This window comes from Cataglyphis hispanica, chromosome 15 (assembly GCF_021464435.1).
Source record: "Cataglyphis hispanica isolate Lineage 1 chromosome 15, ULB_Chis1_1.0, whole genome shotgun sequence".
Classification (NCBI taxonomy): domain Eukaryota; kingdom Metazoa; phylum Arthropoda; class Insecta; order Hymenoptera; family Formicidae; genus Cataglyphis; species Cataglyphis hispanica.
The window spans coordinates 3,839,248-3,862,786 of NC_065968.1; the positions used below are offsets into that span (position 1 = coordinate 3,839,248).

The 23,539-nt window shown below is 27.3% G+C and overlaps 6 protein-coding genes across 10 annotated transcripts; 3 read left to right on the forward strand and 3 right to left on the reverse strand.

The window, feature by feature from the left end:
- Positions 1-450: 450 nt before the first annotated feature.
- On the forward strand, positions 451-4,245 carry LOC126854942 (probable phosphoserine aminotransferase). Its single transcript, XM_050602145.1, has 7 exons — positions 451-737; positions 2,141-2,271; positions 2,636-2,748; positions 2,828-2,989; positions 3,075-3,169; positions 3,384-3,814; positions 4,001-4,245. Exons 1-7 carry the CDS (start codon positions 678-680, stop codon positions 4,104-4,106), a joined length of 1,098 nt encoding a protein of 365 aa, XP_050458102.1. The 5' UTR covers positions 451-677; the 3' UTR covers positions 4,107-4,245.
- On the reverse strand, positions 3,833-5,832 carry LOC126854946 (guanosine-3',5'-bis(diphosphate) 3'-pyrophosphohydrolase MESH1). Its single transcript, XM_050602148.1, has 5 exons — positions 5,655-5,832; positions 5,281-5,562; positions 4,511-4,842; positions 4,272-4,416; positions 3,833-4,107 (listed from the first exon to the last, which is right to left on the reverse strand). The coding sequence occupies exons 2-4, from the start codon at positions 5,477-5,479 to the stop codon at positions 4,309-4,311; spliced, it is 639 nt and encodes a 212-aa protein (XP_050458105.1). The 5' UTR covers positions 5,480-5,562; positions 5,655-5,832; the 3' UTR covers positions 3,833-4,107; positions 4,272-4,308.
- A 256-nt stretch (positions 5,833-6,088) lies between these two features.
- LOC126855015 (uncharacterized) lies at positions 6,089-8,735 on the reverse strand. Its single transcript, XM_050602286.1, has 7 exons — positions 8,439-8,735; positions 8,256-8,339; positions 8,039-8,122; positions 7,622-7,881; positions 7,378-7,516; positions 6,970-7,185; positions 6,089-6,783 (listed from the first exon to the last, which is right to left on the reverse strand). Exons 1-7 carry the CDS (start codon positions 8,521-8,523, stop codon positions 6,644-6,646), a joined length of 1,008 nt encoding a protein of 335 aa, XP_050458243.1. The 5' UTR covers positions 8,524-8,735; the 3' UTR covers positions 6,089-6,643.
- A 199-nt stretch (positions 8,736-8,934) lies between these two features.
- Positions 8,935-17,087, forward strand: LOC126855282 (transmembrane GTPase Marf). Of its 5 annotated transcripts, XM_050602764.1 has the most exons (14): positions 9,104-9,191; positions 9,692-9,772; positions 10,731-11,030; positions 11,112-11,238; positions 11,435-11,828; positions 12,024-12,131; positions 12,731-12,751; positions 13,450-13,603; positions 13,736-13,874; positions 13,991-14,304; positions 14,396-14,691; positions 15,447-15,614; positions 15,691-15,887; positions 16,145-17,087. In XM_050602764.1, exons 3-14 carry the CDS (start codon positions 10,844-10,846, stop codon positions 16,347-16,349), a joined length of 2,310 nt encoding a protein of 769 aa, XP_050458721.1. In that variant the 5' UTR covers positions 9,104-9,191; positions 9,692-9,772; positions 10,731-10,843; the 3' UTR covers positions 16,350-17,087. The 5 variants fall into 5 exon arrangements, with proteins under 5 accessions (XP_050458718.1, XP_050458722.1, XP_050458720.1 ...); XM_050602761.1 differs by lacking the exons at positions 9,104-9,191; positions 9,692-9,772 and adding an exon at positions 8,935-9,095; XM_050602763.1 differs by lacking the exon at positions 9,692-9,772 and having other exon boundaries at positions 9,077-9,191.
- Positions 17,088-18,612: 1,525 nt separating this feature from the next.
- Positions 18,613-19,861, forward strand: LOC126855285 (cytochrome c oxidase assembly factor 8). The gene is made up of 3 exons (XM_050602767.1): positions 18,613-18,889; positions 19,280-19,477; positions 19,543-19,861. Exons 1-3 carry the CDS (start codon positions 18,815-18,817, stop codon positions 19,741-19,743), a joined length of 474 nt encoding a protein of 157 aa, XP_050458724.1. The 5' UTR covers positions 18,613-18,814; the 3' UTR covers positions 19,744-19,861.
- Positions 19,862-19,885: 24 nt separating this feature from the next.
- LOC126855284 (protein claret segregational-like) lies at positions 19,886-23,360 on the reverse strand. Its single transcript, XM_050602766.1, has 5 exons — positions 23,129-23,360; positions 22,064-23,049; positions 21,667-21,979; positions 21,111-21,385; positions 19,886-20,971 (listed from the first exon to the last, which is right to left on the reverse strand). Exons 2-5 carry the CDS (start codon positions 23,047-23,049, stop codon positions 20,548-20,550), a joined length of 1,998 nt encoding a protein of 665 aa, XP_050458723.1. The 5' UTR covers positions 23,129-23,360; the 3' UTR covers positions 19,886-20,547.
- Between the last annotated feature and the right edge of the window lie 179 nt (positions 23,361-23,539).

Genomic DNA, 23,539 nt, shown 5'->3' on the forward strand with positions numbered 1-23,539 from the left:
TTTCTATATATATTTAAAATATGTGCGCATACGATTTTAATATATATATATATATATATATATATATATATATATATATATATTGAGTTTAATATTATAATATAATCACATTATTTCAAATTTTTGCTTATTGTAATAATTCAATCCACTTAATATACAGTTAATGAATTAAAAAAATATATATCAATTCTTTTATGATAGTTAATTTTAATGAATTTTACCTGATGTCCTCGAATAAGTTGCGATAGATCCAACAAATGTTACAATCACGTGATGTTCATATAAAACCATGAGAGGTTTTGGAAAGCACTGTATACTTATATGTTGATCATGGAAGCTTGGACGAAAGTGATTTTGAGACACTCTGTATGCCATTCGCTTAACAAAATTGATGCAAATAAACCGCTCACAACAGCAGACGCTTCGCATCTGAAGGGGAATTGTCGCACTTATCTTGAAAAGATTCTCACAAAAATATCTATAATTACGTAGGAAACTAAGATAAAAAACGTTAAATTGATTATTGAAGCGATAAGAGCCCCCCAACTGAGCGAGGATATTGCGATAACGACTGCTAAGTGTTGTCTCTCTAGTAGCCACTTGTTTGTGTCTTTCATCCAGTTGCTCAGCTTGCTTTACGTTCTCTGCCACGTACGTCCGGATCGTCTGTAAGCATAATGACCGATCAAAATAAAGTGATCAATTTCGGCGCCGGCCCAGCTAAACTGCCGCATGAGGTATATTTTACAATATAATATTCTTCCTACATTCTTTTTTTGTATTTGAATTTTAATAGAAATTAGAAAATTAACAGATTATTTCTCGAAGAGATGAATAATTGAATCTAAAAATAAGTTTTACTACTTTATAATATATTTTTAAAAAATCGCTGAAATACGCACATAATTTTAAAAAATACAGGAATGAAAAAATCTATAGAATATAATATTTATTAAATATAAAATATATATTTTACGAAATATATATAATTGTAAGGATATAAAAGGAAAAAAATTGTATATAATTATATTAATCTATTTCGAATTTATTAATATACTGGGTGTGAATATTTTTATATTCTATTGATTATACATAATTATATAAACACAGATACACGAATACAGCGTGTATGTATATGAAAAAAAATTTAATGATTATTGCTTTTGTATAGTAGCACAAAACTCCGAATAGGTTTCATCTATAATTAGCAGCTATAATAAAGACACGTTATTATTTTTCTGAGATACGGCCGACAAAACAACTGTCAGCAGATAGCTTCCACATTTATGTTTTGTTAAAAGTTTTCGAATATTTGATGCGCATAAAATTATCTGATTTCAATAACAATTGTTTCTCTCCAAAATTACAAAAGAAAAGAATAAAAAACTAATAGAAAATAAACAAATTATTCATTCATTCGTATAACTTTAAAATTAAAAAAGTTTATATAATTTCGAAATATTATTCTATATACAGAAACTATTTTTTTTGCATAAATTCTAATGTAATTATAAAATGTCAAATGTAATTACATTTGTCTAAATCTTTTTTCGTTAACCTTTCTAAATTCCTTTTATATCTTGTTCTATATCTGTTTCGTAATTTTCTAATATTTATGTTTAAAAAATAATTCTACCTATTTTCGAGCAAAAGTTACGCACGCAAATGTTTGATTAATATCGCGTATTAATCAAACATTCAACTGTTTTGCAACGCATGCAATGATAATTCGAATGCGTACGCATCACGTGTATCGATAGTGATTTAAAAAAAAAAGTTTATAGAAGATATTTATGTATGCAATAGTACAATGAATATTACAAAATGCTGCTTTAATTTTCGAAACTTACACAAGAAAGATTCGTGATTTTCAATTCTGTCATATCGATACGATTAAACGACCTTCTTTTTTGTGCACGTCATTATTATCATAATTAGTAATGAGTTCCTTGATTTGCTTGAATGATAAGAGCGTAGAGATAAATACCTGAATAGATGAAATTCTTTACGATTATGTTGTCTTTATATTAATTGATACTGGACTACAAGAGGAGAAAACAAAAAAAAGAATGCGGGTCAATCGCGTTCATTGAACTAACTTGCATATGTCGGTTAATCGAGATTGCTCCATTATTTACAGGTTCTGAAAGACGTGCAAAAGGAATTGCTTGCATATGGGAACACACAAATCAGCATCCTCGAATTAAGTCATCGGTCGAACGATTTTAACAATGTCATTAATAATGCCCAATCCACATTACGGGATATCCTGTGAGTCTAGAATCAAAATCACATTCAAATTATTTGACAAATGATCAGCTTATTTTGAAAGTGATATAAATTAATTTAAATGCTTTTATTAATTTAAAAATTAATAAAAATTAATTTTTAATAAAAAAGAATCTGAATCTTAATGTTAATATTTTTAAACAGTTATCATCGACTTTTTCTCAATTAATTGAAATGTTCAGATAATATAGAACAATCAAAATTGAATTTATAATTCTTTTTTATCCTCTAGAGTTCATTATTCTGTCATAATATAATACTCGCCATTGTGACGTGAATTATATTCGAGTTTCTTCGCAATTGTCTTGTAATTCTGATTTTAATAAGATCTGTTTTTTTTCTAAAGAAACGTCCCCGAAAATTATCGCATTTTATTCATGCAAGGAGGTGGCACTGGACTTTTTGCAGCAATTCCTCTGAACATATTGAAAACTGGAACTGCGGATTATCTAGTAACTGGTAAGAGTGAGAAATAAAAGATGCAACAGTTTTTAAATTTTTTAAACAAAATAACGAAATAAATTTTTTTTTCATTCAGGCTCATGGTCGGCAAAAGCGGCGAAAGAGGCGACCAAATATGGAAAAGTGAATATGGTGTTACCTAAAACACCAAAGTACACAGAAATTCCGGATCCTTCCACTTGGAATCTAGATCCAAATGCTTCATATGTTTACTATTGTGACAATGAGACTGTGCATGGTAAACAAAATGCTTCAAACTGTTTTCTTCTTATACTGTTTCACACCACTATAAGCGAAATACATGTCGAAATCATTGCTTTCAGGAATTGAATTCGGCTATATTCCGGAGACAAACGGAGTGCCACTTGTCGCTGATATGTCGTCCAATATACTATCGAAACCTTTTGATGTATCCAAGGTACGAGTATCTTGATTGAAAGCGTGATTTATGTGATTATTATGTGATTTAATGAATTTTGTTTGTAAATCACACAGCATGTGAATTCACATTATTTCATCACTTTCTAAATAATTTATAATAGAGCAATTCCGAATTGATATACTGTTTGCGACAACTTCCGTCAAAAATTTCTTATCTATTTAGAACTAATATTATATATGTTTTCTTTTAGTTCGCGTTAATTTTTGCGGGTGCGCAAAAGAATATTGGACCTGCAGGTGTAACTTTGGTAATCGTACGGGATGATCTACTTGGTCATCCCATGGATGTGTGCCCAACAGTATTGAATTTTACCATTATGGCGAATGATAATTCTCTGCACAATACCCCACCTGTTTTCCAAATATATGTAGTGGGATTGGTGTTCGAATGGATCAAACGGAATGGTGGCGTCGAAAGTATGCAGAATTTTGCAAAGAAGAAGAGCAGCAAAATATACGATGTGATTGACAATTCAGGAGGTTTCTATACATGTCCTATCAAGCGAGATGCGCGTAGTAGAATGAATATTCCATTCAGAATAGGTAATGGTGATGAGAAGCTCGAAAAGGAGTTTCTTTATGGTGCCGCAGCTCGCGGGATGTTGCAGCTAAAAGGTCACAGGTCAGCAAAAAATATCTGTCAAAAATAATAATAAATTTAATGAAATAATAAATTTAACTACAGTGAAATTATGATTTTGTTTACACATTCATTATGACAATCTTCAAAAATTTTATAATAATAACAGAATAATTTTGTTTCATAGAATATTCAATTGATATTCAAATAGCTGATTTCCTTTTACAGGTCGGTAGGTGGAATACGCGCATCTTTATATAACGCAGTTACAGAAGAAGAGGCGGAATCATTGGCTGATTACATGAAATGGTTCCATAATAAACATTGCAAATAGTCTGAAAAAAATAACTAAATGTTTTAAAAAAATAATATAGATATACAGTTTTTTAGAAAAGAACTATCGAAAATGTTATTCGTGTAAATATACATTTGTATCATATATAACTTTTATATACAAATTTTAATATGCAATATGTTTTGATGTTATTTTTGTTCTTACCATCATACTTAAAATTTAACCATTTGCATTCTCAGAACTAGCAATTTTCTTCAGAAATATCGCAATGATTTGCAAACAAAATATCTAATTCTTTTTCTAAAGGAGGATTAGTTTGACGACATCCATCTATAACAGCTTTCGACCACTAAAATAAATTAAAATTTTGAGATTTAATAATGATGCAATTCTTCTTTACAACTTTTACTATCTTTAACCCATCTTTAACAAGAATGCTTTACCTTAAAATAGTCCTTTACATTTTCCCTTGTCCAATTAACAGGCGCACTCTTTTCAATATCTCTCAAATTGTATAATTTATCAGCTAGCTTTACTAGTTTTGCTTCGCGAGATATATTAGGAGTGCGCTTTATCTGTAACCGTTTACGTTCATCTTTTGGTAACGTTTTATCGTCAGTCACTTCACGAACTACCTGGCAAACTCTATGTCCAAATTCTTTCTCAATTTCTGCAAATGTAGTATCTGTATCTTCTACTGTATCGTGTAAGATTGCTGCTAAAATTACTACTGGTTCAAAAATGTTGCCCTCTTGAATTAAAATGTTTGCAACACCTAAAAAAAATAAATCAATAATTAAAAACAAATTGAATCAAATGTATGTATCTACCATATAGTGTTCCACAAGAGTCACACTTTTTTCCAACTAGATCCTTTTAATAAATTTGAGAAATAAGTTTTCTCACTTTAATTTAAATTAGACTGGCAGTTTTTGTGATTTTGTAACTTTCACATTTCTCTTCTAATAAAAGAAAAAATTCAATTTTTTACTATTAATTTGTGTTTTTAAAACTTATAATTCTTTAACTTTCAAGATAAACAATTTCAAAATTGCTCCTATTTTATCATGAATAATCAAAATAGAAATCATTAAAACAAAATTTGTGATAGTTAATACTATTATTATTATTTGTATAACACAAAAAGAATACGTGATTCTTGGGACACACATATATCATTCAAATCAAATTGTTTTAGCCGCTTGAACTGAACCTAAAGGATGGTTTATGTATGGAGTTTGATTGACATCCTTCCTTCTTTGATTCCGATGTTTCTCCGCGGCAAAATTGGCGCATTTTACTACTAATGATAGTACTTCTTCCTTTGATAGCTCCTTCATACATTTTCCGCACCACTCGTTATTTTTAAAACAATCGATACATTCCGGTTGTGCATTATTACTATCTTCCATGATGATTTTATTCGCTATGCGATTTACTCATTGAACTTTTATACAATCTGTAATGTGCACCGGATGTGCAACATACTGACGAGCTGAGAAAAATAGTCAATCAATAATATTCAGTATGATTCCATCATAGAATATAATGTAAAGAGAAAGAAAAAACATAAGTCGAATTTTTCACCTTTCTTTAATTAAGGAAAAATTGGGCCAGTAGAGATAACCACAAAACCGCTAAGTGTATAATCAGCTGATCGTTCAACGAAACCACGAATGTCATTAACAAGAATGAAAGAGAATGAGAGAGAGAGAGAGTGAGAGAAAACAAGAATATCTAATGAATTTATTTTGCTCGGCTCGCATTTTAGCGCCTTTATATATATATATATATATATATATATATATATATATATATATATATATATATATAAAGATTAATGACAAGAATAAAAATTTGAAATTTGCTACTTTCAATATTTGAATTTATTTTATGTAATTTGAGAAAAATTTATTTGTACCACTAATGAAAACAAAATAATACTTGCAGATAAGCATTTTATAGCATTTTGTAATTTCAGATTTTTATGGATAAATATTGAAATTACAATGAAACTTTTATTTTGAAATTATTGCTACAGTTCTACGAATCCTATAAATTTATAACTAATAAATAATAGATTTTACCTAATCACACATATATTATGTACATATTTGTTTACTTAAATCACAATTGCAAAGTCAAATCATTGTTCTAGACATAAAAAAAGCAGAACTGTGAGAAGAAAAATGGAGTATAATAGAAATATTAATGTAAAAAAAAAAGATATATATTGCTACATATATTGCTATAAGATGCTATAATTTATACATAAGAAATGCATTATTGATAAATTATCAAGCTGTTCATATATAGAATATTATAGATATTTATATATAATTTATTCATTTCTCACATTTTATGAAAATAAAATGCGATTTTTTAATAAAATACATAAATTATACTATTATATTATCAATAAAACTTTTCTGTCTATCTGTCTATCAATATCTATACACGAAAAAATGACAAACTTTTAATATAGAATAAAGAAAAAAAATTACCATCTTTAGTACAAAATAATATCACAAAATTTTCTATGCATGAATCAATCAGACTATACATGAGTAATGCTGCTATTTGTTAAGTATTTTTTCCAGAATATCAAGTAATTTGTCCTGGCGAGCCATGGCTTCTTCATGCATCCTTTTCCGTTCAGTTGTACTTTCCTCCATAACGGTAATTATTCTTTCCAACAAGGCATACTGTTTCACATCTGTAATTTCAATGTGTATTACATCAAGCAATAATGGTATTGGTGTGATAAAGTATTTCTATCTCTAAACTTAATATTATTAAAACTCATATATTATATTACATTTATAAATAAAACAAGAATATATTGATTTGATGTAATATAATTAATGATGTATTATAGAAAGATTAACTGTGATATACTTACATCTGGAAGACAATTCTGTTTTGCAGGATCTGCTTCTTTCATTATCAACATTGTTTTCAAGAGATGATGAGTTTGAATTGCTACTGGGTATCTTCCCTAAGATATCAAGTAATTTATCCTGACGAATCATTGCTTCTTCATGCATCTTCCTTCGTATAGAGGTATTTTCTTCTGTGACAGCAATTATATTCTCCAACATGTCAAACTGTTTTAAGCCTGTAATTTCAAAATTTCAGAATATGATAATGTCGACAATATTTCAATATTGTCCCTGAGAACTCAATATTCTTGACAATTGCATATATTACAGTATAATTATTAGTTATTATATGCATATAGTATCCATTATGCCTATAAATAAAACAAGAATTTAATAATATTATATTGATAGCTTGCTCGGATGCTTACGTTTGGAAGATAATTCATTTTTACATGGCGATTGACTTCTTTTCTTATTATCAACATTATATTCAGCAGATGAAGTTGGACTATCTGATGTAAGAACCTTAGTCACCCATGGTCTTCTCTTGAATATTTCATCCATAATCTGTAAAGCATCAAAAGATATAATTAATTAATATTTTAATATATTTTATATTGATGAAAGAAATAGTATTACTCTATATCATATAAATATTCATTTTACACTTACATCATAGTATCGCCATGTTCGATATTTGTTGTATTTACTTCTACCTTTATGATCTTTCACACTTTTGTAAGTATTTTTCAAACCTGCCATTTTACTTTTACACTGAGAAGCATTAACATTGTAACCTTTTTTAATTAATTGAGAAGCAATTATAGACCAAAACTTTTTCATTGTCATTGTTCCAGATATAATTTGATGTTCCTGATCTTTATATACTGTGAGAAGTAAAAGAATCGCTTCGTGTGGCCAACGAAAACCATCTGTAAAGTAACATATTATTTATCAACATGTTATTTTTACTTTCAAACCTCTTCATGTTATTTATTTACTTTCAGACTCCTTCAATTTTCCTAAAAAATAATTTCTGTTCTAAAAACAATAAAAGAAGAGCAAAAAAAGAATAATAAAATATCATACCCTTTTCTAGAGAAGAATCTTGGGAAAAATCTTGAGAAAATTCTTGCACCGCAGTATGGGACACTGGATCATTGCCAGAAGATTCTACCAATAACAATATATATGAAGAGATGTGATTTAAGAAATTATAGATATAGATTAGATATACATCTATGTACATCATTTATATACATAATCAGTATTATTATAATAAAATATTTCACATCATAATAATCACCTGTTTCTTCAGCAATTGGTTGATCAGGACTGTGCACAATTATCGCTTCATAATTATGCATAAGTTGCGACGCGAATAGCGAATCTGAAAAAGATAAGAGCTGTATCAGAGAAATTCATCCTTAAAAAAAAATCACAAAAGTATATGGATTGTGTAAGTCACAGAGCAATTTTAGATGCACACCTTGATTAGCCTTTGCAGCATCTTCCTGAGAAACTTCCAATGTATGAACGACGGTGCCATCGAACACTTTGATGGTGCTTGGCATGTCGTCCGAAATTCCGATAATCCTTTCACGATTCAAGAGTACGCGCGTTTATCTTTCGCGCTTTATGCATTCAAACTCGAACGCTTCAACAGTATTATATTTCTTCGTGCTGAAGTACTAGAAGCAAAAACAGGAGCAAACTCCAAAGCGAGCCAGGAAGCAATATCCACGGATATTATTCCGCTTGACGTTTTCGGACGTTCCAAATGCTTTCGTTTCTTAGGGCGATGTTGCATTTGTTTATTGCACGACGATTTCTCTGTCGGACGCACCGATTGGCTGATGAAATTTTGTTGCATGCAATATAGCTTTTACACTTCTCTATTTTGCGAGATGTGCATATCGTGTATATATATATATATATATATAGGGATGATGAGGATGCGTTCCATTTTACGCAGAGAGCGCATAGATCGCTTGGAAATCTACAATATATGTTACATATATGAACTGCTACACATATGAACTATAGATTTTCAGGCGACCTATGCGCTTAACGCGTGAAACGGAATGCATCCATAGTTTCCAAACGATCTGTGCACTCTATACATGAAACGGAACGCAACCTGAAGGTATTTAATTGTAGTCAAGTATATCTACCGATTACAGACATTTTCATCTATAATCATGAATTATTATTCGTCATTTTATGCACAATTGTTTTCACGGTATGACAAATTCGCCACTATATAAACGTATGTTAATGTTTTGATAAAAATTTGTATATTGCTATTGTATAATGCTATTTTTGTGTGAGGACATTTTGCCATATCTCGGTAGAGGTTAGACGATATAATACAATTTTTAGATACGCAATATTATCTATTCCGAATATTCAATTATTAAAAATATGCGATTTTTTTATATTAAAAGAAGGACGATTTCTAATTCGAATATATATGATTTAATATAAAATCATTATTATATGCACGTTTTTTCAAAGATATAAATTTGCTTCATCAATTTATATATCACGTGTTTTTGTATTGTAAAATTCCAATGCATATAATTTAAATTGAGAACTCGAATAAATTTTAATAATAAAAAAAAAGATCTGTGTCCAAAGTAATTTGTATTTCTGAATGAAAAAAAAAAATAGTGTGAATAAACTTATAATTTGTAATAAGAAATTCTTACGCTAATAATAAACATATATAAATTGTTTTAGCAATTTTGGACACAGGACAACATTCAAATAATTATATCATAGATTCACTTTAAGGATTCATCAATGACTAAAGATAAAAAGGTTGCATTATTTTTCTATTATATGTTTTGCTTGTTGCACATGTTTATTTAATAAAAACATGTGGGATGTTGCTAAACAATTGAAAATTATTGCGATTATGATTTTTCTTTAATTTGCATGAAAAGTTTTTTTTATTAAATGATTTAATTTGATACAAAAAATTTATTTCTTTCAGGATATAATTTATTGTAATTTTTAATTAGAGAATTGTTAAATTGGAATAACTACAATTATATCGATGACATTTAACCTTGATATAAATTATTAGTATAAAAATATTTAATGTAAAAAAAAGATCTTTATTCTGGCTTGTTTTATCATAATTCTATAATTATAAATGACACAATTCGTAATTGCTGTGATACATCCTACATGTGTAAAGAAGATAGAAAAGAGATAGAACTTTTTTCATATTTGCTGGTTATATCGCAAAAGAATTATATAGAGAAGAAATTTGAAAAATATATACGCTTTATTTAAAAGGTTAATGCTTGTAATATATGTACACATCTGTTATATATATATAAAGCAAATGTATATTATATATAAAATTTAATGTTTTTTAAAACAATATTTTTGTTATTACATCTTTACTGTGTCTTGTCTTATTGATTTTATTTTTTATCTTCTTTTGATATTTTATTATCACAGTTAGTTTTGCACTGTTGTATTAAATGCTATATACACACAAAGAATATTTTTCTGAAAGTATAATCAACTATATTTTTTTATTATATTCCATTTTAGAACATTTTTTTTTAGAGAAATTTTTTAAGAAGAATATCATTTATATAGCCATTAGAGAAAAATATATAGTTAGTAAGAGATATATCCTGCATTTATCAATAATTATCATTCCTTATCATTTTACCTTTTAATTTTGTCAGTATACATCAAATATTGTAGACTTTAAATTGATTATTAGAAAATGTTTAATTCCTGCTTTTTATGATTTCAGTTGATCCTGCATGCTGTGCACTGTGTATCAACGTACTGCCTATCCACAAACTGCACCGTACTTTTTTTATTATTTTTGCCAAATACACCACGTTTATAATAGAAATATAAACAATGGCTGCCTATATCAATCGAACAATTGTACAATCGTCCATGATTGGAGGGGACAGCCAACTTCGATCATCAGATATTAGAACTGATAATTCTCCTCTACAGATTTTTGTGAAGGCGAAGAAAAGAATAAATGATGTATTTGTGGATATAGAAAAATATGTGGAAGAAACTGTAGAATTTATGACATGTAAGTAAACAGAAAATTGAGAAACAAGAGATTATGTCTAATAATATAATCATTCATCTAATTATTATTAATTTTTTATAGCATTACAAAATGACCGAAATATTGTAACAGTGGAAGAGGCTGTAATGGTCAAAAATTACGTTGATAAAGTGCGTGGAATAAAAGATGTCCTTAGAAGGGATCATATGAAAGTTGCCTTTTTTGGCAGGTAAGCAATTATATTAAACAATATCTCATTGTAATTGATGTCTTTGTTTGATTGTTGATTGATTGTTTAGCTTATATAAAATATAAAATATTATTCTTATAAAAACTAAACAAATCTTTTTTCTCTGTAAATCAATCCAATATCTATATAAATGGAGGATATAATTTATATGTATATATTCATATGCATATTGCAGAACAAGTAATGGAAAAAGTACAGTTATTAATGCTATGCTGCGCGATAAAATTTTACCAAGTGGTATAGGACACACCACAAACTGTTTCCTGCAAGTTGAAGGTTCAGATAATGGAGAATCGTACCTTATTACGGAAGGATCAACGGAAAAACAGCCAGTTCAATCTGTCGGGCAGTTGGGTCATGCTCTTTGTAAAGAGAAATTATGCGAAAGTCATTTAGTGAGAATATTTTGGCCAAAGGAGAAATGTTTATTGCTGCGAGATGATGTAGTATTTGTCGATAGTCCAGGAGTAGATGTAACTCCAAATCTTGATGAATGGATCGATAAACATTGTTTAGATGCCGATGTTTTTGTCTTAGTAGCAAATGCTGAATCTACTTTGATGGTCACAGTAAGTGTAATGCCTGTAAAACAAAAAAGAAAAATTATTTTGGGAAAAATTTTCTTAGAAATTCGTAATTTTTTAAACAGGTATAGATAGATACCTTTTTTCATTTGTATATCAAGCAAATTTATTGTCGGTTAATAATCGATGCATATACTTTATGATGAATCTCAGATTTAATTATCTTTTTCTTTTTCCTAGGAAAAAAATTTCTTTCATAAAGTTTCGACCAAATTATCAAAACCGAATATATTTATTTTAAATAATCGATGGGATGCCTCTGCTTCTGAACCAGAATTTTTTGATCAGGTATGTATATTTATTAAAACTAATTACAAACATTAATTATAAAAAATAAAAAAGTTATAATAACTATAATACTTAATACATAGTTTCTTAATGTTCATTTGACATAACAAAATTCTTAAAGATATGCTAATTAATATATATATATATATATATATATATATATATATATATATATATATATATAATTTTCGTATTTTAAATATTAAGTAGATAAATTTACTTTTAATAACAATTCAATTTAAATTGTAAAATTTTTACTATTGATACTTCATATTTAATAAATAAGTTTTATATCAAATATTCCTTAAATCTTTTTTATTGCAATTAAGAGTGAAAAATATATAAATTATATCATATGTTAGAAATACATGTATATGAAATACAGTAAATGCTATATCAAAATTTTATCAAAGTTACTATAAAATAGACTACTATTAATAATGAATTATGAAATATAAAACAAACAGATTTGTATATTAATTTTTTTATATAAATTTAAAGAATGTACAATATATTTGACTTAAATGTATAGAATGCACATTGAATAATTTGGTACATGTTAGTATCAACAACAATTTGAATTTTTCTCTATCCTTTAGCTGGTCAAAGAACAAAAGGAGGTAAGTTTATTCAGAGGAATTGTTGCTTATCCGAAAATGATGCTTATGTGTACTACATTTTTAAGATATCTCACTTTTTGCATATTATTTTTTAATGATGCGTTCTTTGATCAAATTCCAATTAATTTTTCTTAGCAAAAATATCGGGGCATCAACAATTTTCGGATTACAATAAAAAAATTGAATGGCTCAAAGAATTTGTCATTAAAAAATGTGCTAAAAATGGAGAACATTCTGCATATTAAAATCACATTACAAATTTATTATTTCCTCATAAATAAAAACACAATAATTATTTTTATCTTTGTCTTTCTTGTTTATATGCAGGATATCAAAACTCAACTTTAGAGAAGCTTTATAAGCTTTATAATGAAAAAGTAGAAAAAATACATGCCTTTCTATATTCAGTATATTAGATATATTAAATTTCTATAATAACTGTGATATTTTTATTGCATCAAATACAAATGTTATGCACTAAATTATACAATTGCACAGTTTTATCAATATGCTTATCATGATTGAATTATCATGTTACAACAATCAATCATAATCATGATTGATCATGTTACAACAATCAATCATAATCATGATTGATCATGTTACAACAATCAATCATAATCATGATTGATTGTACAATGATTTATATGATATTTATTTAAAAAGTCCATTTATATTTATATATTCCTTATGCGTAGGTAAGAGCACAACATCAGGAACGGGCTATTGACTTTTTATCAAAGGAGTTAAAAGTTTACAGCCCAAAGGATGCTGAAGAACGAGTTTTTTTTATTTCTGCGAAAGAAACTCTTCAAGCCCGTATGCAAGAACAACGTGGTCAACCTGCTCACAGTAATGTGTTCTTTGTTTTATATATATACATATATACATATATATATCATATATACATATATATATATACATATATATATTCTTAAGTTTGAAAACCATTTTTGAAATTCAGATGTAAATTTATATTTATAGATGGTGCATTGGCAGAAGGTTTCCAAAATCGATATTTTGAATTTCAAGATTTTGAAAGAAAATTTGAAGAATGTATTTCAAAGTCTGCAGTAAAGACCAAATTTGAACAGCACTCTCAACGTGGTAAACATATTGCAACGTAAGAAAATATTATTTTACATAATCTTTTTATAACTCTGTAATCATTTTAATTCAGTCAATGCCTCTGTAGGCATTTACTGAAAACATAAATTGATTTGTCTCTATTTATTGCAGCGAAATACGTCAAGCATTAGATGAGATATTGGATCGAATACAAAAGATGCGAAGTGAACAATTGAATATTAAAAAAGAAGTTCATGACAAGTTGAATTTCACTGAACAACAATTGATGTTGTTAACTCAAGAAATGAAAGACAAAATTCATCATATAGTAGAAGATGTAGAACAAAGAGTTTCTAAAGCTTTAAATGAAGAAATTCGACGATTAGCTGTTCTAGTGGATGAATTTAGTGTTCCATTTCATCCTGAACCACTTGTTTTAAATGTATTTAAACGGGAACTTCACGCACATGTAGAAAATGGCTTGGGTAATTTTTAGTCATATATTCATTCGATAATATGATATAAGAATGTAATCTTTCTCTTTAATGATTAAAAAAAAAATGCTTTATATTTTAGGATCGAATTTACGAGCTCGACTTAGCACTGCTTTAGCATTGAATATAGAAAATTCGCAACGAGAAATGACCGAAAGAATGGCAAGTTTATTGCCAGAAGACAAAAGACAAATGTCGCTTAACATTTCACCACGACGAGAACCATTTGAAATACTATATCGATTAAATTGTGATAATTTATGCGCGGATTTCCACGAGGATCTAGAATTTCGTTTTTCTTGGGGTTTAACGGCAATAATTAATAGATTTGCAGGGAAACAAAGTCACAGATTAGCTATTGCTAATTATCCGCAAGAGGTAGGATATAATAATTCAATATATATAGGATATATATAAAAATGAACTATAAGTATAATATATATAAGTATAATATATAAGTATAATATATAAAGTATCTCTCCTATATATCTAAAATTTTTTTAAATTGGATTTTTTGATTGAATTGAATTTATTTATGAGGAAGGCATAATATTATAGATACTTATAAAACGAAAACATTAAACTTCGAAGAAACGAATAGATAAAAATCTTTAATTAATTTAAAGTAAATTTTATTTTGATAGAATTTTAAGATAAAAAAAAATCTTTATTGTAATAATACATATATAAATTTAACTATAAAGACGATATATACAAGTATCATTAAAGATGTTACAGACTAATATTTTTAAAACTGAATGAGATATGAAATCTGTCTAGACAAACATTAATTTCGCATGTTAACTACAGTGGAAAGTTCCATTTTTACGTCGAATGCTCGCTTCGATACCAAATAGTCGCTGGAAAATGAAAATTTCATATCTCATTCAGTTTCAGAAAGTTTAGCCTGTAACATCTTTAATGATTCACCCTGTATAAAATTGGAAAATTGTGATAATATTTCGACAATATGATCAAGGAAAAATTATCTCAAATTTGGTCAAAAATTTATAAATTAAAGAAAATTTACTTAGTGAGAGCTATTAGCATAAATATATTGTTGCAATTGATAGAAATAATTCTTTATGTCATATTTTATAAAAGAAGCATAAAAATAATTATCTTCCTTACAGATTCCACCATGTATTGCATCACCCGCAGAAAGTACTGATTCCTTAAAATTTATTTCAAATACACCAAACTTCCCACCAAGAACTGAAGATTGGCCTCTAGTTAGTCGTATAGCAATTGCATCTGTAACGTCACAGGGTACAATGGGTGGTCTTATTGTTGCTGGTTTTGTATGTATAACATTATCTAAAATTTATGGATTTTTTTATACACAAGAAAAGTTACAAAAATAAATCTTTTCCTTAGATGTTAAAAACGATAGGTTGGAGGTTAATTGCAATAACTGGTGCAATATATGGTGCTTTATATCTGTATGAACGTCTAACGTGGACTAATAATGCGAAAGAACGCGAATTTAAACGACAATATGTCGCGCATGCTACCAAGAAGCTTCGATTGATTGTAGATCTTACTTCTGCAAATTGCAGTCACCAAGTGCAACAGTAAGTTTATTATGAACAATATGTGATATATTATTATGATATTTATATGTAATTATATAGATGAAACTTTTTTTTTTTTTTTCAAAATAGTCCTCTCAACTAATTGTTAAAATTTTGTATATTTATTATGAAATAATCTTTCTATATAGCCTTTCTATATAGTCTTTCTATATAATTATATTTTTATAATTGTATATATATATATATTTCTTTTCTATAATATATCTGGTATATTATAAAAATTATATATTTTATAGGGAGCTCTCCAGTACATTTGCGCGACTCTGTCATTTAATAGATCAAGCAACATCTGATATGGATAATGAACTTAAAACCATAGCAAATACTTTGGCAATATTAGAGAAAGCAGCATTCAAGGCAAAGCATCTTCGAAATGAGGCCAACTTTTTAATAAACGAACTCGATACATTTGATGCAGCATATTTGAAGCCTTTGAATTAAGTAAACGATCTATTTTATACAAATCTGCAAATGTATTAAAATAGCATAATTTGTGGAGGAACATTTTTATGCGAAAATTATTTAAATTTGATTATTATTCATCCTTCATTCTAAGAAAAAAACGATAATTAATCTTTTGTGACAATTAAGTGACAGCAATTTACATGCAAAGATATAGATTTGTATTCTCATTGTACATTTAAAACTTAGAACAGTTATCTAATTCTCATATTTGCATGAAAAATGTAATTTTTATATTAGAAATATCGGACAGTCTTCTGAAGGAATGTTTCTACCTGATATAAAAACTCTAGTCTTAATATATATGAAAAAAATAATTTCTTATAATAAGTTGTGTTAAATAACTTATTGTTGTAACAATTTCTTTTACAATAGAAAACTATAATAGTTCCATATCAATTATGTAATCGATTATGTCAAACAAGAGAGAAGGACAGATTTAGTATTATCCTACATTGTATTATCCTACATTTTTACATGCATTTGATTATATTGAAGATTATAAAATATGTATTCTATTGAATAGGTATGATAAAATTTAAATCAATCAAGTTTATCTTAGATCTGCTATCGAGGTACAAATCTTATTTGATTAAAAAAATAAACAATACAAATTTATATTCTTATTAGATTGTATAATACCGGAAAATTTATCGAAAAATATATGTATATTAATTATAAAACTATAAATAAATGTGGTTAACTATTAAATAATAACTTTATGATTTAATTCTTTCCGAACAAATCTTTCATGATTTTATATAATTATTTTCCTACAGTTTTAATCCCGTTTTTTCGATTTCTAAAGACTTTTAATTATTAGCAATGTTAATTGATTGTTCATATAATCGGCAGAAAGTATGGTAATTATTTACATTAAATATATTAATAATTATGTAAATAATTACAGAAAGTATACTATCACACTTTTTGGAAACGTTATATGAAAAATCGCGATATTTTATGCAATATTGATTTTAATATTTAAAATGTTAAGATTTTTTGTTGTGTTATATAATTATGTGTTATCATTATTATTAAAGAGGAAAAGAGAGAAAATTAAATTTATATAATTATTTATACTAAATGTATTATAAATTGTAATATAAGTGAAAAAGAAGTGATCTTTTGTATAAAAATAAGTCGAATATACATAGAAAAATATTTTTTCACATACAAGATTTTGTTTTCGAGAAAAATAACTTTAAAAATTGAAAAATTACTGATATATTTATAATCTTTCAAGTTTAAATAAATGATCTTGCATTATACATTATTTGATATTCATCTCGATAACGGCTATTAAAATATATATATATATATATATTTATATTATTATTATAAATATAAATATAGAAATATAGAAATATTATTATTGTATTTTTATTATGAAGAAAAATATTATTATTATAAGTATAGGATTTTAATTGATTTTAACCACTTTCAGATACATATTTTGTAGCTGCTGAACAAATAATTCGGCACTGTATATTTTTTGTGTTTTTTCGCAAATATCGATTTTGTAATTTTGCACAATATTAATAATCCCATTTTAGCTTGCAGAATGCTAAATCGTTCACCTGCAAAATATTACTAATAATAATAATAATTTAATAAATATAATAATAATAATTATAATAATAATAACTTGTATAAAATTATTATTATATACGACAATTATTTTATTATCATATTAATATTAATTTCAAAATATGAGAAATTACTCTGGCAGAAATTATATGACAAGTGAGGAATTATTTTTATATTACAATTTAATAAGATTGTAAAAGCTAAAACTTCAAAAATATATTTTATGATATAGAACGTTTTTATATTAAAACTAAGCTTCGTATAATTTAAAATTATTATTTTTATGTCTAAAGACACCTAAATTATTATTTTATATTTGTAAAATTTTGTTTTGTAAACTAATTAAACATGGTATTTTCCGTACCAATACAATTTTTTGAGCCGTGACCGTATTAACGTTTTTTCCTCTGACTGTATAATTGATTGTATATCGTTATATCGTTATTTTTGCTAGATATTTATTTATAGGAAATTAAAACAATTATTTTCTATCATAGAATTTCTTTTGGTTAAAGTTTTTTTATAATATTTGGTTAAAACTTTTTATTTTCAATTATTTAAAATAACACTATTTTTTGTGCAGATTAAGGGCAGATTAAAGTGCGATCTAGAACATCAGCTGTGCACATGAGAATCGTTGAGTTATCTTTGTTATGTATCAAAAGTTGAATAAAGATAGAACGACACTCGTGTGCACACGGGCGATGTTTCTGAATGAGAGATTTTCGAACGTACTTATGTGAAGTCACACAACACACATGACACACACATATATATGAATTGAATTTCAATCATGACCAAAAATCCGTAGATAACCTTTTTTCAATATTGTACTGTGATAAAATTCTGTAAAAATGTTAAACATTATATCGCGATGTTACAACTGTCGTGTAAAATATTTTCCAGAATTATGCCGATTATATAGTACGGTAAATGTTTCGATAAATACATACAGATCTCTTCATGAATTTCGATGAACTTTTATATATTTACGTATAATTGTAGTGTAAATGTTTAGTTTGACTCATTCATTACTAATTTCGACGAAATTTGACTAGTCTCTATATATAAAACAAGATTGGAAAAATTTATATTATTTTTTACTTTATGTTATTGCACTTATTTGGTCTTCCTGACAAATTTCCTAATAATAGAACTTGTCACTTTTAAAAAATCATTCGCTTTTCGTGAATAATAAAAAATATTGTATATATATAGATATATGTACATAGTCGTGTGAATAACGATCTTAATATTATGATTCTCGTTCTCAACTAAAATAATAGAAAGTCAATGAAATTTATATTCTACATATTTAGAAAACAGATAAATTGAAAAACAATCAACAAATTCACGATCTAATCGGTCCACCTGATCCTGTTTCAAACCTGAGACCTATTAAATTTGCTCATTCAGCAAAAGAAAGTTATTTCGAAAAGAGATATATAGATCTCAGGGAAAACACTCAACAATGGAATCAAGAATTCTGGCTTAAACATAATACTAATTTCAGTCAGGTATGTGACTCGAACAGCTCTTTTCTACAATATATTAGACTTAATATCATTAAATGAGATTTCAGGAATGTAAACGATTTCAAGAGTTGTTAAGAGCACAAGGGAAGACAGAAATAACGGCAGATGATATGTCAGTATTTTATAAACAGTTTCTAGATAAAAATTGGCAGTCTCATTTCAATTATAATGTATCATGGTATAAAAGAAATATAAAAATTTTACTTTATGGTATAGCAGCAAAAATATCTAAATTAAAAATTAAATAAATTTTTATAATTAGTTAAATGACACATATTTGTATATAACTAAACATTTGTATATTAAATGTTGAAACTCTAAATAAAAAATTTTCAGAAATTTCCTATAATCTTTCTTTTTTTACCTGTATTATATTATAGTCTATATTAATATACTATATACATAGTTTTATAGTTATATAAAGATTTTGTATAAAGCAAGTATATATAACAAGATACTAGATTATTGTATAATGTTATTAGATATTAGGGAAATATGAATTATTATCCTAATATAGACAATAAGTATCAATTATGATATAATATAAATAAAAAAGAAAGATGGTTCCTGCACACAGGACGCAGTAAATGTTTGCTGCGCAACAAGAAGCGATATGGTAGCCAATCAAAAAGTTGTAACTGTTGATTAGCGCCGTTACGTTGCATTTTGCAGTGCGGCAAGCATCTTGAGTGCAAAAGCCAAAAAATTGCAGCAAATTTCTATAACATTTGTTTATTCAAACAGTTTCAATATACAATTTATAAATGTTTAGTTATATATAAATGTCATTTATTTAATTATTGTTATACATTGTGTTTTATATAAGATGGCATTTTATTGGCATTTTATTGTCATTTTGCCACTAATTTCTTTCATAGAAGAATGCATACATATATATTTTTTCCTTAAATTATTTTACATTAATCATAATAATTGTAATAGTAAGAAAAAATGTCAATCATAGTTATAGATGTCAATTATGTAAAAATTTAAATTGAAAATAAAAAATGCACAACTAAACTATTCTTTAACCAAAACTAACGTTTTAAAATTCAGTTTGATATATTCTGTAAAAGCATTCGGCTTCGTTTAATATTTCCAGTCTTGCAATTATTGACATTGCTAGCAAATCTCAACGAATTTAATGTCTCGTTATAACATTCATCTAATGGCGATATATTTAACAACATTAAAGTTTTTGAATTGCCTCCCAAAGAAGGCATAAGCAAATGGGTCAATTTAGAATTTCTATATGGAATATGTTCTTGTTTTTTTAAAAGAGCTAAAATAACATTACCAAGATTTGCTAATGATCTATTGATATTTTTCGTTTCTGTAGTTCTGGCAACTTCCTCGCTTTTCAAACGTTCAGATCCAGCTAAGTCAACTAAATTTAAATTTCCTATCGATACCTGCTGTTTTTTACTGTGTGTACCAATCAATTGTATTCTCGTTACTGAATGTGACCTGGATGATCTAAAAAGCAAATTACACATAATTAAACATTATACTTTCTGATATTATATTCTTATTTAAGACAGGAAAAAGCTGTGCTTTGTTTTTTGTAATTTTATACTGTAATTTGAACTATAAATGTCCTACAAATACACTTTACCGCTCATTTGCCTTAGTAGCGGCAACAGCTCGATTGCGTTGTGCAGTTTTAAGACATTCATGCAATTCTTCTGGACTGTATATTTCTTCTATCCGAAGATTACTGACATATAAATCCTGACCTTTGCTATCCACCATTCGTATCTCGTGCGTTTTTAGTTGTGAATCAAGAAGATCAATGATATGTTCATTGTAAATTTCCAAAAAACTTGCTTTTACTTGATACTTCCAACCAAGAAGTTCAAACTGTTTCATTTCTTTGAATATATGACGTACCTAAAATTATATATAAATAAGCTCAATTCTCATAGAAAAAATTATTAATGCACAAATTTAAATTGTATTTATAAAAAATATAAATTATATTAAATAATATAATTACATTTATATAAAAGATATTATATTTATATTTGGATTTCTTTTTGAAAAACTAAAGAAAAAGAAATTATGTTTGAAACAATTGCAAGTGATAAATTTGTATATATAAATTAAGATATGATCTAATAAATTTTAACTAGCATTTACTATATCATAAATATATAAGAATATACACATACTGTTCTAGGTATCATGCCTTCAGACTCTTTAATTTCCTCTTCACCTTGCATTTCTCCTTCCATAGTGTATGTTTTGCCAGAACCAGTCTGGCCATAAGCAAATACACAAACATTATATCCCTCAAGAGCCGATTGTACTAAAAGGGATAACTCTTCAAATATATCTTCTTGCGACGCTTTATGAGTGAACACTTTATCAAATGAAAACTCTTGCTTTGTTCCTCTTTGTTTTCCACTACAACTTATTGCATCTGATCTATCTAATTTGCCTACTTCAATAGTACAGTCATCTATATAATTGATGCTACACAATCTACAAACAATAGGTTTGGTTAAATAAATGGATCATGTTAGAGATGCTTAACTGTAGCAAATACATTTATAGAAGTATACTTACGCTTTCATCTGTTCAACTTCCCTTGAAGTCCTTGGACGAACTCTGCAGAATACTCTAATATTCCCCTTTAATTCTTGTATATTATTGTGTAGCACTCTACATTTTTTGTCCATTTCATATGTTAATGCTTGTAATTGTTCTTTGAAATTACACAGATATTCATTTACCTGTTTTTGTAATTCCAACTCAGTTGTCAAAGTTGTCAATTGTGTTGTTTGTTTTGAAATCAGTGCCTCTTGTGTTTTACATTTCTCTTTACATTCATTCAACATGCAAGTAATGCTTGTGCACGATTCTTCTGACTCTTTTAATCGTTTTACTAAATCTTCTTGATGTTTTTGCATCATAGATTTTTCTATTGTTAAAGTTTGAACTTCACTAGTTAAAATATTGTTCGAATCCTCAAGTTTTTCTGCTTTAGTTTTGCATGCAGCCTCACTAGTTTTTAAACTATTTACCAATTCTTGCAGGGCATTATACTTTGATTCTATATCCTTACTTTTTTGTTCTGCAACTGATAATTTATCACTCGTTTGTGCCAAGCGACCTCGCAGATCCCATCTTTTTAATTTGTTATCTGTATTGTTTTGTAATACCTTGCTCGTTTTATTTGCTGTATTATTAGTCATCAATGTTTTGTTATTTGGTTTATTTGCTATTGCTTTTGTAACAGGTTTGAGAAATGGTTTCTTTGATTCCCCATGTGTTATGGTCGTACCTGCTCTTTTTACAGCATTTATATTATTTGTGATTGTGGATAATGTTTTTGCACGAACTAGAGTAACTGGTGGTTTATTCTCTTTTATAGATTTTGTGGTAGTAACAGATTTTGTTGGTTCTGATTTTACAGTTGATACTGATTTTGATGTTGAGATACTATTTACCTCATTAGCCACCGTTTTGTCATTTGTACTTTTAGTATGTATATCCACTGCAGAAATTGCTTTCTTTAATACAAATTTTGGTCTTGGTAAACGAGATTCCATCTATCAAACATATAATAAAACAGTTTAAGTATTAAATAAATAAAACCAAATAATATAAATATGGATAATAGAAACTTACGATGCTTTGATCCTCTTAACGGTTAATAGCTAACATCAATTTTTTTTTAAGTTAAATTTAACCATATCGTAAAAAAAGAAAGACAAAAATTTTCACAATCACAAAAGAAATGTAAAATGCGTGTCAAGAAACATGTAATAGAAGCACACTTTGATCTTCTAAAGTTTCGACCGTTAACAATTAACAGCATATGCTTTTTTTGAATTTAACCGTATTTGATAAATCGACCAATAAGAGAAGCCGAACAAGCGTCACTTATTACTCCGACGAATCGTATGTCGGATACAAAAGATTGACCAATGTGTCTCCAGGAAGCTAAGGGTAAAGCGGGGAGCACACACTTTTGCATAAGCGCATAACCATAACATAAAGAAATTGATTGGTCCACAAATGTATGCATAAGAAAATGAA

Excerpts from the sequence above, each read along its gene's own strand:
- LOC126854942 (XM_050602145.1), top strand. The coding sequence starts at position 678 with ATGACCGATCAAAATAAAGTGATCAATTTCGGCGCCGGCCCAGCTAAA. Across the intron at positions 2,749-2,827 it reads TGCGGATTATCTAGTAACTG|GCTCATGGTCGGCAAAAGCG; the intron begins GTAAGAGTGAGA and ends TTTTTCATTCAG. Across the intron at positions 3,815-4,000 it reads TTGCAGCTAAAAGGTCACAG|GTCGGTAGGTGGAATACGCG; the intron begins GTCAGCAAAAAA and ends TTCCTTTTACAG.
- LOC126854946 (XM_050602148.1), bottom strand. The coding sequence starts at position 5,479 with ATGGAAGATAGTAATAATGCACAACCGGAATGTATCGATTGTTTTAAA. Across the intron at positions 4,843-5,280 it reads ATACATAAACCATCCTTTAG|GTGTTGCAAACATTTTAATT; the intron begins GTTCAGTTCAAG and ends TATTTTTTTTAG. Across the intron at positions 4,417-4,510 it reads ATGTAAAGGACTATTTTAAG|TGGTCGAAAGCTGTTATAGA; the intron begins GTAAAGCATTCT and ends AATTTATTTTAG.
- LOC126855015 (XM_050602286.1), bottom strand. The coding sequence starts at position 8,523 with ATGCCAAGCACCATCAAAGTGTTCGATGGCACCGTCGTTCATACATTG. Across the intron at positions 7,517-7,621 it reads GAACATGGCGATACTATGAT|ATTATGGATGAAATATTCAA; the intron begins GTAAGTGTAAAA and ends GATGCTTTACAG. Across the intron at positions 6,784-6,969 it reads AACAGAATTGTCTTCCAGAT|ATGTGAAACAGTATGCCTTG; the intron begins GTAAGTATATCA and ends TTGAAATTACAG.
- LOC126855282 (XM_050602761.1), top strand. The coding sequence starts at position 10,844 with ATGGCTGCCTATATCAATCGAACAATTGTACAATCGTCCATGATTGGA. Across the intron at positions 11,239-11,434 it reads AAAGTTGCCTTTTTTGGCAG|AACAAGTAATGGAAAAAGTA; the intron begins GTAAGCAATTAT and ends TGCATATTGCAG. Across the intron at positions 14,692-15,446 it reads TTGCTAATTATCCGCAAGAG|ATTCCACCATGTATTGCATC; the intron begins GTAGGATATAAT and ends TCTTCCTTACAG.
- LOC126855285 (XM_050602767.1), top strand. The coding sequence starts at position 18,815 with ATGTTAAACATTATATCGCGATGTTACAACTGTCGTGTAAAATATTTT. Across the intron at positions 18,890-19,279 it reads TATGCCGATTATATAGTACG|AAAACAGATAAATTGAAAAA; the intron begins GTAAATGTTTCG and ends CTACATATTTAG. Across the intron at positions 19,478-19,542 it reads ATAATACTAATTTCAGTCAG|GAATGTAAACGATTTCAAGA; the intron begins GTATGTGACTCG and ends ATGAGATTTCAG.
- LOC126855284 (XM_050602766.1), bottom strand. The coding sequence starts at position 23,049 with ATGGAATCTCGTTTACCAAGACCAAAATTTGTATTAAAGAAAGCAATT. Across the intron at positions 21,980-22,063 it reads GAAGTTGAACAGATGAAAGC|ATTGTGTAGCATCAATTATA; the intron begins GTAAGTATACTT and ends TATTGTTTGTAG. Across the intron at positions 20,972-21,110 it reads GCTACTAAGGCAAATGAGCG|ATCATCCAGGTCACATTCAG; the intron begins GTAAAGTGTATT and ends TTTGCTTTTTAG.